General features: G+C 45.0%; 1 protein-coding gene across 5 annotated transcripts in view; it reads right to left on the minus strand.

The window, feature by feature from the left end:
- Uspl1 (ubiquitin specific peptidase like 1) overlaps nucleotides 1–12,563 on the minus strand; it is a 34,323-nt gene that overhangs the window by 21,049 nt on the left and 711 nt on the right. For 2 of the 5 annotated variants that reach the window (XM_006979612.4, XM_015998265.3), the window contains exons 2-4: nucleotides 9,486–9,651; nucleotides 8,824–8,952; nucleotides 766–1,387 (exon numbers count right to left, since the gene is read on the minus strand). In XM_006979612.4, coding sequence (XP_006979674.2) covers nucleotides 766–1,387; nucleotides 8,824–8,952; nucleotides 9,486–9,581 — 847 coding nt within the window. In that variant the 5' untranslated portion in view covers nucleotides 9,582–9,651. Of the gene's footprint in view, nucleotides 1–765; nucleotides 1,388–7,588; nucleotides 7,777–8,823; nucleotides 8,953–9,485; nucleotides 9,652–12,563 lie in introns of those variants that run through there. The other 3 variants (XM_076560970.1, XM_076560968.1, XM_076560969.1) reach the window with 2 other exon arrangements.

A 12,563-nucleotide genomic window follows, 5' to 3' on the forward strand; every position in this document is an offset into this window, starting at 1 on the left:
GTTTCTACTATTATTTCATTCATTCATTCACTCACTCACTCACTCAGGTGTGCTCGGAGGGTAGGACGGATGCTTTCGTGAGGAGTCTGTCTTCCCCTCCCACCACATGGGTTGTGGGGATGGACACCAGGTCACCAAGCATGGTGGCAAGCACTTTACCCACTGAGCCATCTAAGGGCCCGAGAACGTGTTAATGCTTTTGGGTCGGAAGTTAAGGTTCATGAGTATCCCATTTTATAGAAGTTAAAATAGGGTGCAATGGTGCATGCTTATAATTGTAGCATGCCAGAGGCTAACGCAGGAGGAAAGCAATTTCCAGGCTTGAGCAACATAGAAAGACATTGTCTCAAAATCAAAACGAATCAAACACACCATCTGTATAAATAAATGTGTGTGTATGTACATATATACACACAGATACACCAAAATCCAAGGGTGCTCCAGTCAGTTGCACACCCCTGGTAGTTAGTCAAGGGCAGGGTGTTGGGGATTATCACAGGTGACTCATTTACTACTTCCATCTCTTTGGTGGATTCTATGACGACCGCTACCACCCTAAGGAGCTAAGGCATACCATGGCCGCCACCGCTCTCTTCTTCGAGGCAGCTTTGCAGGTGGTCACGTGCTGTACCCCGCCTGCACTATCTCTAGGCTCCCTGCCTAGGTCTCTGCATAAAATAATGACTGCTCATGGCTTCCCTTCCACAAGCGGTGAGGCAAAACAACACTGACATCTTCCAACTTCGAGGAACAATAAGCACGAACCTGTGACGGCGTGCAAGTGATGGGTGTGCAGGAGCGTATCTGCTCGGTGGTATGCTTCCAACAGCCTCCCAAACACACACTCCTCCCTGGAGCACGTCTCCACCACAGTGGTCTTCAGCGCCGCCAGGTGCACCAGGGCCGAGAGGATACAGTCTAGCCAGCAGAGCGCCTGAGAGTTTTTCCACTGAACACAGAGGGTCTGGCCAAAGGATAAACATCTGCTCTTGGATGGCATTTTCAGCCCAGATCCTTCACTTCGGGGGAGCATTCCAGAGACAGTAACTGTGGCAGGATCTTCTGTAGGAGCCACGTCCATGTTTCCAGCTTCCAAAGCCTCATTCTGCTCCAGGGAACCAACTGTCCTGACAGGATTCTGGTGACCAATGTTCTCTGGTAAGCTTGATGAGGTGTCACCACACACTTTTCCATTATATTTACCATTCACAATCTGTTCACCAGTGACAAGGTGACTTTTAGTCTTTTTAGAATGGACTGGAAGCGGTGAATTCTTACAGTTGGTTTCCAATCTCTTTCTTTTTTGAGGCTTATTTTGAGTGTGACAATCTTCCGAATCAGGAGAAATTAAATTAGTAAGTGATTCAGAGCCCAAAGGATAAATGCACTAGAAAGAAAAAAATTAAATTGTTAAAAAAAAAAAAAAACCTCAATAATAATCCAAATCAGTTCAAGTTTTACCTTAGATTCCTGTGTCATAAAAAAACACACAGCCAGGCAGTGGTGGCGCACGCCTTTAATCCCAGCGCTCGGGAGGCAGAGCCAGGCAGATCTCTGTGAGTTCGAGGCCAGCCTGGTCTATAAAGAGAGTTCCAGGAAAGGTGCAAAGCTACACAGAGAAACCCTGTCTCGAAAAACCAAAAATAAAATAAAGAAATCACTGAACAATGAATAAAAAAAAAAAAAAAAAAAAAAAAAAAACCCACAATTTCGCCAGGCAGTAGTGGCGCATGCCTTTAAAATCCCAGCACTCGGGAGGCAGAGGCAGGCAGATCTTTGTGAGTTCGAGGCCAGCCTACTCTATAGAGCGAGATCCAGGAAAGGTGCAAAGCTACACAGAGAAACCCTGTCTCGAAAGAAAACACACACACACACTCACACACACACACAATTTTAGCATTCATGAGACATGAGAGTATTTATCACAACCTAAATTTCAAAGAACTAGAGGTAATTAATCAAAGTTTGCCCCACCCCAAAGAATATTCCCCCTAGTTAATTTGCATCATCAAATCCTGCAAGCCTGGCAGAGTGATAATACATGCCTTTAATCCCAACACTTAGGAAGTAAGAGTAATGTGGGTCTCTCTGAGTTGGAGGCCAGCCTGGACTATATAGTGAGTTCCAGAACAGCCAGGACTACATAGAGAAATCCTGTCTCAAAGGGGGTAAGGCTTTAAGTTACAATAGACTAGGCTGAAAGAAAATACTATTTTGGCTTTAATTAAAGTGTGTGTGTGTGTGTGTGTGTGTGTGTGTAATATATATATTGTCAAGTAAATAAAAACTTTCAGCAATGTAAAGAAAGACTGTGTGCTACTTTGGGAGAGAGAAGCAACTTACAGCATTAAAAATTGAGAAAGTTTGCTTGTTTATTTTTTTCAATACAGGGTTTCTCTGTGTAACATTCCTGGCTGTCCTGGAATTCACTTTGTAGACAGGCTGGCCTTGAACTCACAGAGATGCACCTGCCTCTGCCTCCAGAGTGCTGGAATTAAAGGCATGTGCCACCATGCCCCACTAGGAAAATATTTTTTACATAAAATTTTGCCAAGTACTTTCTATGCATCTTATATGTTCTAAGATCTATTTTTATTATCCTTACTGATGTGTGTCTATGTCTGAGTGAATGTGGTGTATGTGGATGCCTAGAGGCCAAAAGAGGATGTCGGATGCCTAGGAGGTAGAAGTCACAGGCAACTGTGAACTGCCTAATGTGGGTACTGATATTGAACTCAAGTCCTCTGCAAGAGCAGTACCTGCTCTTAGCCGATGAGCCACTGCTCCAGTCCCTGGACCCTGCATTTGAAACAAGTTCAAGGGCTTGCAAATATCTCATTTGAAAACGTGCCTTCTTGCCAGGCATGGTGGCACACGCCTTTAATCCCAACATTCGGGAGGCAGAGGCAAGAGGTTCTCTTTGAGGTCAGCCTGGTTGACAAAGCCAGGGTTGTTACACAGAGAAACCCTGTCTTGAAAGGCCAAAACTAAGTAAATAAATAATGCCTTCAACACCACTATGGTAGACTGGTGTCCTCCGGTGAACTGAACAGCCACACCTCCCTCAGTCAGTCCTCCAGACTGTGCTTGGCTGTTTCCAGCTTTGGGGGACATCAGGTACATCAAGTGCAGGGAAGCAGCCGGTACGTCCTGTCTCATCCCAGGAAGAACTAAGGCTCCGGATTGCCTGTCTGCACCGAGCTCCTCAGCAGCATCGAGTACTACGGCTAGCGCTTGGCTGTTCAGCAGACACTATTATATGCATCAGGAGCCTTGCCTGGTCAGCCCCAGGAATACTGATACTCCATCAAGCCATTACCTAGGAAGCTAGGATGTTCTCAGGTAATTGACCTCAAGGCTACAGGGATGTAGCATAAGCTCAATTTCCTTTCTCTGTGAGCACTCCAGTTTTTCAGCACAGACAAGCTCTGCACTGTCAGCTGTACAGTGAAGTCCGTGCCAGCCTGACCTAAACCTCGTGCCCCGAGGGTCCCTAAATCCCTCTCTGCCTGAGAACGACAACACTTACAATCAGCAGTGAGCCAGGAACGGCATACGCCTGTAATCCTAGCACTTCAGCAGCTCAAGTGAGAAGATAGGAGATTCTAGAGCAATTGGGACTATAGGGACTGCCTCAAAAACCAAAACCAAACCTACCTCAAAATACAAAGAAACCAAGCAAGCAAGCAAACCACTGTGAACAGAGCTTTGAGTACCAGAGAAGTCCTTACCATTTAAAAAAGGAACGCATCAAAGACTTGACTAAAGACTATTGTTCCAGGGTGGCTGGTCACTTTGTCTAGTATCCAGTGCTCAGAATGTGCTGTCCAAACTCCTGGATCGACCCAACCCTTCCTTGGGCATCAATGCCCACCCTCTGCTCCACAGGGTGGCCTGAGCCACTACCCCTCCCTAACTGACAGGACCAGCATATCAATGTCTAGGTCTTTTCCCAACTGAAAACAAGAAAGGAAAGAAAGGAACAGTTCTCAAATCCGTTCTCTTTCCTCACCACTGCTTTACCCATCTGGGCGGAGTGAGTCCTCACTCACCCTCCTCGAGCTCCTCCTTTTCTTTCCTTCCAAATCCATGCCTGTCTCCTTGGCTTTATTCTTACCAACCGCCTCCGATCCTGGAGCCTTTGTAATGTCTCCAGCCTCTTCACATTGGCTCAGGGCTCAACCCCAAGTCCTAGTCTAACTCACCATTCACACGGATAGTTCAGTTAGCCACATGGTGTATTCATGACCACCAAATCTTGACCTCCAATCCCAGATTCTCCATCAGCTGTTTGATATTCAGCTCCAACTGTTTCTCCACCTGTCTAAGTTTACCTTAGTCTTCCCCTAAATCTTGCTTTTCCCAACATCTTCCCTAGCTCACCAACTACAACTCAATTCATCCAACTGATCAGAAAGAACACCTGGGAATCATTCCTGCTCTCACTCCCATGCTGTTTCCTAAACCTCCAGCAAATTCTATTGGTTTTACCTTCAGAGAACAGCAGGCCTCTGTACCCACAGGCTCCATATCCACGGGCTCTATAGCTATGCAGTTAGGCCTATGACGGCTGTGTCTGTACTGAGCATGTACAGATTTCCTTGTCATATCCCTAACTAATACAGCACAACATTCCATTTACATTGTAGTGGGTGTTAGGAATAGTCTAGAAACACGCTTCAAAGTGAAGCAGGAGGATGCAGATTGGTCATATGCAACCCTCTGCCGTTTTCTAGAAGGGAGTCCCTTGTATAAAGTAAAGCAGCCTGCAGAAGGACTATAGAAATGGAATCCATCCGTGGCCCATCACCTCCACCTCCACCCTTTCTCCCTGGAATTCTGCACTTGCTTTTCCACTAGCCAGAGGAAAAACAGCCTGCTTGCTTTCTGCACTGCTCTCAGAATCCTGCAGCACTCTGTAAGCAGGTGCTCCGGGGTTTACCTCCACACAAGCAGTCTGTTCTTAGACACCAACCATGCATCCTATTACTTAACTGTCATGCTATCTACCTGGACACCAAGTATTTCTGAAATGGATACCAAGTGAGCAAACAGCCCTCGGAGAAGCCAACTGCCAACTCCAGACACTGTACTCCCAATGAACTGGATACAACTACATTTCCCATGACCTTTGAGCATCAACATGTCTCAAAGTCAAGAAAATGTATTCACTGGTATATTCTAGAGAACATAGTAAGAACACAGATAAAGCAATACATAGGGCAGGCCAAGGGGCAGGGAAGAGTGGTGTGGCACCTCTGTCCCATCTGAGCATACCAGTCTGAAAACTCCTGAATACTCCTGTTTCTGCAGCATTTGGTGATTAGTTCCCCACTCCCCCACCCCTGAGCGTCAGTGGACGAGCTGCAAGTACCAGCAGTCTGGCCGCTGGTCTTAGGACCCTAAGTCACCCACTGGGAAGTCGAAGGGGCTCATCATGGATGCTAAGAGCCCCGCCCCTCACCTAGACTGTCATCCAGAGGCTCAGGCTCACAGACAGGGACTATGCCCGCCCCCCCCACACACCACTTCCTCCAGACTCCTCCCTTAGCCATCCTTACCAGGGATCATTAGACTGATTCCTTCTGTCCCGGGCCACTCTTGATTCACCTGCTCTCACTCCACTTGCACTCCAATGCAGAAGACAAACATGACTGGCAGCTTCAGGTCTCCCAGAGCCTTCGCTGGGCCTGCTTCTCCCCGTGACCAGAGGACTCTATCCTCTTCCTCTCAGGCTGCTCAAATTTCACTTTCTTTCTTTTTCCTTTTTTTTTTCTTTTTTGGGTTTTCGAGGCAGGGTCTCTTTGTGTATCCGTGGCTGTCCTGGAACTCACTGTAGACCAGGCTGGCCTCGAACTCAACAGAGATCCGCCTGCCTCTGCCTCCCAAGTGCTGGGATTAAAGGCGTGCGCCACCACAGCCACCATCACCTGGCCAAATTTCACTTTCTTAATAAAGCATTCCTCCCACTGCTCTATTAAAAATTCCAAATGCCCTTGGGGCTAGGACAATGGCTCAGTGATTATGAGCGCTGTCTGCTCTTGCAGAAGTCCTAGATTTGAGCCCCACACCTACATGGAAGCTCAGAACTGCCTGGAACTCCAGCTCCAAGGGACCTGATGCCCTCTCTGGCTTCAGCGGACAGGAATGCATGTAGCACATACATTCTGACACACACACACATACTTTTTTTTATATTACTTAAAAATCACAAACTCCCTGAGCAGTGGTGGCCCACGCCTTTAATCCCAGTACTCAGGAAGGCAGAGGCAGGTGGATCTGAGTTCGAGGCCAGTCTGGTCTACAGAGTGAGATCCAGGAAAGGCACAAAGCTACACAGAGAAACCCTGTCTCCAAAAAAAAAAAAAATTAACAAATTCAGGCTGGAGAGGTGGCTCAGCAGCTAAGAGCACTGGCTGATCTTCCAGAGGTACTGAGTTCAAGTCCCAGCACCCACGTGGCAGCTCACAACCATCTATAACTGTAGTCCTGTGAGATCCAATGCCCTCTTCTGGTATGCAGATATACATAAAGACAAAACACTCATATACATAAAACAAACAAATCTTTTTTAAAAATCATAAACTCTTCCTTTCCTCACATTCAACTTCCACTGCTTAATTTCTCTCCCTAACTTTTTGTTGTGAAAACAGGGTCATGAGTGTCAGGCTAGCCTTGAACTGAGATCCTCCTGCTCATCCTCCTGCCTCTGAGGACTATAGAAGACCACCACTGTGACAAACCTCGGAGTACTTTTCATCACTTCGCAGGCACACACGCATGCTGTTTACTGTCTTTCCTGTCTTCTTCAAGACATTCCTAGTACTGTTAAGTGTAGACCCAACACAGGGACACATTCAACTGAATAAATGCACAAAGAAGTTCGTACTTACGTGGTTAGTATCCTCCCCCTCCTGCAATACACCCCACCAAAGTATCGATGACCAGCTATGTCACTTAGTCTATTTTCCTAACCGGGTTGGTCATCAGGCCTCAAGTGACAACACTGCGGGATTCCAGGCAAACTCCATAGGTCAGTGCCTGGAGGTGAGACCCAGAAGCATGCTGAGTCTGTCTGGAGCAGGCAGAGCGGGAACTAGATGCCCACAGTCACAACTCTGCAGATCTGTGCAACGCCCTGTTCCCAGAACCTACCAATCTGTTCACTTAGTTTAAAAAAGAGGATGTCCATTTTGCAGAATAACTATTCTGAGTGTTAAACATGCATGAACTGCTGATGCTCGGGACTCTCGATCCCAAGCACCACCGACCAGAAGCCAACACCAAAGCAGAGCCCCCTGCAATGAAGGGCCTCACCGTGGTGAGGTGGTGTGGTGGCCAACACTGGGGAGCTCCTGTGTTCGGTGTCCTCGACCCTCACTGCCGAAGCCGCTGCTGCCCTGAGTGAGCCCGACTGCAGGCATATAAAGTGATGACCTTGTCCTCTGCATGTGGCTTTGTTGCCTAGTGACTAAGGCTTAATATAAATAGTTTGATTTATACCAAAACTTAAATATTTGATGGATTAACGTCGGTTAACTGTTTTTATTTCTAGATTTTATTTATTTTATGTATATACGTGTTTTACCTGCATATATGTAGATGCACCCAGAGACTGGAATTATAGATGGTTGTGAGCCACCATGTGAGTGCTGGTGAAAGAACCTGGGTCCTCTGCAGTAGCATTAAACATTGAGCCACCTCTCCTGATTTTTTTCTTTTTCCTTTGGTTTTTTTCAAGACAGGGTTTCTCTGTGTAGCTTTGCGCCTTTCCTGGAACTCACTCTGTAGACCAGGCTGGCCTTGAACTCACAGAGATCCGCCTGGATCTGCCTCCCGAGTGCTGGGATTAAAGGCGTGCGCCACCACCGCCCGGCCTGATTTTTTATTTGACAACATTTTAGGGATAAGATGACAGCTTTATATTAGCAAGAAATACAATGTGTGACGTTCTGTATATGAGGAGGAAAAAAAGAAAATGGATCTGAGAGTGTTATCTTGGATGTGGGGGGGAGTTTAAAATAGTTTGTGGGTCTACGTTTGTGAGAGGTCTTACTGCTGCTTTTACTTAGCCAACTGTGGGCACTAATTATACAAATTATGGAATATAATCCATCCCATACAAGAGCTGTACCAGGGGAACCACTGATTCATTCTAAATGACAAGCTGCTTCTTCTTTTGAGAGAAGGTCTATTGGCTCAGGCTAGCTTCAAAACTGTGGCAATTCCACTCCATCCTCCCAAATGCTGGGATGGGCATGCACCACGCCTGTCTGCCTTAATGCTTTTAAGTACATAAAAGTTGGCTCAGAGCATATACACTGTTTTTGATATAACCAATTACCAAAACATCCTTCCAGGTAAAATGGAGATCAGTAACTACGATATGCCCAGGTGTGATGACACACACTTTTAATCCCAGCACTCGGGAGGCAGAGGCAGGCGGATCTCTGTGGGTCCGAGGCCAGCCTGTGCTACAGAGTGAGTTCCAGGATAGCCAGGGCTACACAGTAAGATCCTGTGGGTAGGGGTAGGGGTGGTAGGGGTGGTGGTGGTGGTGGTGGAGGAGGAGGAGGAGGAGGAGAAGGAAGGAACTACTATATGCTACAGACTTAATAAGGCTCCCCCACAAGGTTAACAGCAAGTAGCAATACCTTAGGAGTTCAATTGGAAAACAGGAAACTATTTAAAATTGTTTGTCAGAGGTATTTAAAAACTGACGTTATCTATGTATTTAAAGTCTATACTCTGAAAAATACAAAATGAGTAAAATTTGAACAATGAAGGCTGAAACCTATAAAATATATAACATTAATACTTTACCTGAAGATCCTCACACAGAGAGATAGACTCTTGGAAGTTAATTTGGTAAGTTTTTAAGGTGTTCAGCTTTCCTTTTGCTCTACAAGCAGGGCAATGCCTATCCGTTGTAACTTTAGCTGAATCATAATTCTAAAAGAGAAATAAAGCAAATTAAAAGAGACATTCCTAAATTATATTAAGTTACAAAAGAGTTAAATGGAAGGATAACCAGGGGGAAAAAATGTACAAATTCCCACCAGAAGGATTCTGGCAAGATTCAAAACAGCAAACAAAAGAAACCATGGACAGTCTTAAACAGTTATTATCCAAATAAGACATTTATAGTTTTAAATATCAAATTTTGAGTTAAAAACAGTATCAGTTTTATTCACAAGAAAAAGATACTATCAACTGCCAAGGAAAACGCTTATTGTCCATATTTTCAGAGAACAGAAAACCATAAGATCTAGGCATATTTCTTCTTTCACATATCAATAAGAGAGAGGTAACCAAATTATAATAATCTTTCGCCATTACTGTAAGATTTCCGTGGAAGACAGAATTTTTTAGGACTTCCTTCATAAAATGAAATTAAAAATTTTAAGTTTCATTTATAATTTGAATTTCAAATACAAAAGGAAAAAAACCAATTTTGCACTTAGGCCAAAAATAAGTTCACTAACTTTTCCCAAGTACCCCAGCTTGGGGAGTGAAGATATCCCTATATCAGTCCCTGGTCCAACCCGTGGCAAACCATTTCCAATCTTCAGAGAAGCCATCAATCCGAGTCATTGGCTAATTTATTTCACTTGGAATATGCCAATATCACTAAGGATTTTTCAATGAATCCTGGAAAAAAAAAAAGTCAACAAACAATTAAATAAAAATCCTATTTACTCTAAAAAAAGATCTTTGCTATTTTATAAGACAGAGATATTAAGTATATTTGTGAGCTACAAGTCCTTGGATAAACATTCTGTGGTCTTGAAAATACCTAAATGTATTTAGTTATTTACAAATGGATGAGAAAAGGGTAGAGGGTGATCACAGGATGCACTTTTCTAATTCATGGGAAATTAAAACTTTTCATAGAGGCAGCTACTGCTTAAAGCAAACTAGTCAATGGGTTTGAGAGCCTAAGCTGTTCAGCCTCTGTGCAGGGTGAAGCAACCAGGTCAGCACTGTAAAGACCTGACCCTTCCAGTCCACTGTTCTATCAAAGAAAGAAAAGAAGAAAGGACCCACACAGTTTATACCTTCCTACAGTTGTCAACCACTACTTCTGCACCAGCTGGGAATACTATCCTGTTTGAAGACAGGGTCTCACTAAATAGCCCTGGCTGGCCTGGCACTCCCTATATATGTAGACCAGGCTGACCTTGAACTCTGCTTGCTTCTGCCTCCCAAGTGCTGGGATTAAAGGCCTACAACTACAACCAGCAGAATACTACATTTAAAAAGTTACCAACAAAACATTCTGCTCTTTGTAAAGATAAGTACTTCTATAGTACAAATGACAAGTGATAAGTATGCATTGAGTACTTATAGTTCAGCTCCGACCCCATTAGGAAGATTCAGGATAGTGAAAAATCTTAGACACAGCTCAATACAAGGAAAAAAAAATGTAGATGGGTGGTGGTAGCACACGCCTTTAAACCCAGCACTCGGGAGGCAGAGCCAGGCGGATCTCTGTGAGTTCAAGGCCAGTCTGGTCTACAGAGCGAGATCCAGGACAGGGTCCAAAACTACATAGAGAAACCCTGTCTCAAAAAAAAGAAGAAAAAATGCTTAAAAAAGGTTTAAGTATAAACTTAAAATACAACAAAACCAGATCTAAAAGACCTTTAGGCAGAGATAGGTTATCATTTAGCCAGGGAGTTGAAACTTCAAGCATAAATCTTGCCAAAACACAAGGAGGCCAGCCTGGTCTACAGAGCAAGTTCCAGGACAGCCAGAGGGCTACACAGAGAAACCCTGTCTCAAACAAACAAAAAAGACACACACACACACACACACACACACACAAATACATATATGCAGTGTGAAAGTCTATGTCCACACCTGTAACCACAACACTCGGGAGGAGGAAGCAGGTAAAATTTAAGGCCAGCCACAGCTATAAATGAATTCAAAGTCTGCCTGGGCTACAAGAGAACCTAACGAAAGATAAGAAAAGGGAGGGGAAATAAAAGGAAGGGAGGAGAGGACAGGGGAGGAAGGAAAGGAAGAAAGAGAAAGAAAGGGAGAAAGAAAAAGGAAGGAAAGAAGGAAGGAAGGGAAGGAGGAAGGGAGGGAGGGAGGGTCAGTACTAGTGAATCTCAATTTCCTGATGCTTAAGAAATAACCACAACCTTCAGGTCGTTCTACTCACAACATATTCACAAAAAAAAAGAATTACAGGAAAGTCAACCTTATACCATCCAGAGTGTAAAAGCCTATGCTATGACCTAGATTTGTTCTAAGAAGTAAATGAAGCCACGCTAACACCTAAGTTACAGTTACCAGGTGATGCTGCTTCAGGAGGAGGGAAACAGACAGTGCCCCTTCTGTCGGTCTGCATTCACTCTCAGAGAGAAACCTGCAGGCTCCTTTTTATCTACCCGAGGATCTAGGAAACTGTCCAGAATGGTTCTTTCTCAATAAGGAAGTAAAAAATGAGAATCCTTCAAATCTGCTCTCCTGATCCTATCATCCACTATTTCAATAGGAAGACAAGGCATATCCCAGCATGGTGGTACACGCCTTTAAGCCTTCAATTCCAGGCATGGATCTCTATGAGTCCCAGGCCAGGCAGGGCAACTTAGTGAGACCTTGTCTAAAGGAAGGAAAGGAAGGAGAGAAACCAACCCAAGAGAGTGGCAGAAACACTAAACAATATTAGGACACTCCCCTCCCCTAAAGATTATCCATGTTTAAAATACCACAAGTAGGCTCTCCAGGTCTTTCACTCTTGTCTTATATACAAAACCTTGGGTTAGGTCTTAAGTTTCAATTTGTCCCATAACAATTACCTTCATTATCTTTTCTCAAAAGTAACCTGCTCTTCCCGTACGGCGCCTAAAACTTGGCATTTCTGGGCTTCCAAACACACTAGAAAAGCCTGACTCTTCTACTACCATCTCCCTCGTGTATGCACAGTAAACGTCATCTAAGCTCGTGGGCAGTGCTTTGGAGATGTTTGGAATCTGTCTGTCTTTCCATTCCTATCACTGTCAAAATGACAGCTCGGCTTCAGCTCACCTGCTTAATCCACCCAAACAGCTCACTACCACCTAAAGGTTGTTACGAGGGGGAGACCAGTCAAGTTTTCCAGTCTTCATCCCCAACACTGTTTCCTCTCCCAACCCGCCCCCTTCAATGTTGGTAAGCCACTGACATTCCAGAGACCCTAATGGGGGTTATCAGCCCAGAATGGATCCAGTCCGCAGACAATCACGAGAGAGACGTGGTTAACAAATCTAATTCACTTCATGTGTAATGTGGAAACTTATAATAGGTTCTCGAAGGGCCTTGCACCCGTCGGGGCTTTACCTCCCAGCTAGGCAGAAGAGCTGTCAAGAGCAAGGCCAAAAGACTTAAATCCGAGGCGAGAGGTCGGCTTTCAGAGTCCAGATCTGCTTGGTACCCAGCCCAGCTCCCCGAATCCGAGACGAAGAGGGCCACGAGAGATGAGCCCAAGAGGCGCGGCGCGGCGCGGGTTCCGTTACCTTGCCCATCTCCACGCTCTCCGTGGGGCGGCCACAAACTCTGGTTTCTCTTCA

Source organism: Peromyscus maniculatus, chromosome 23 (genome assembly GCF_049852395.1).
Source record: "Peromyscus maniculatus bairdii isolate BWxNUB_F1_BW_parent chromosome 23, HU_Pman_BW_mat_3.1, whole genome shotgun sequence".
NCBI lineage: Eukaryota > Metazoa > Chordata > Mammalia > Rodentia > Cricetidae > Peromyscus > Peromyscus maniculatus.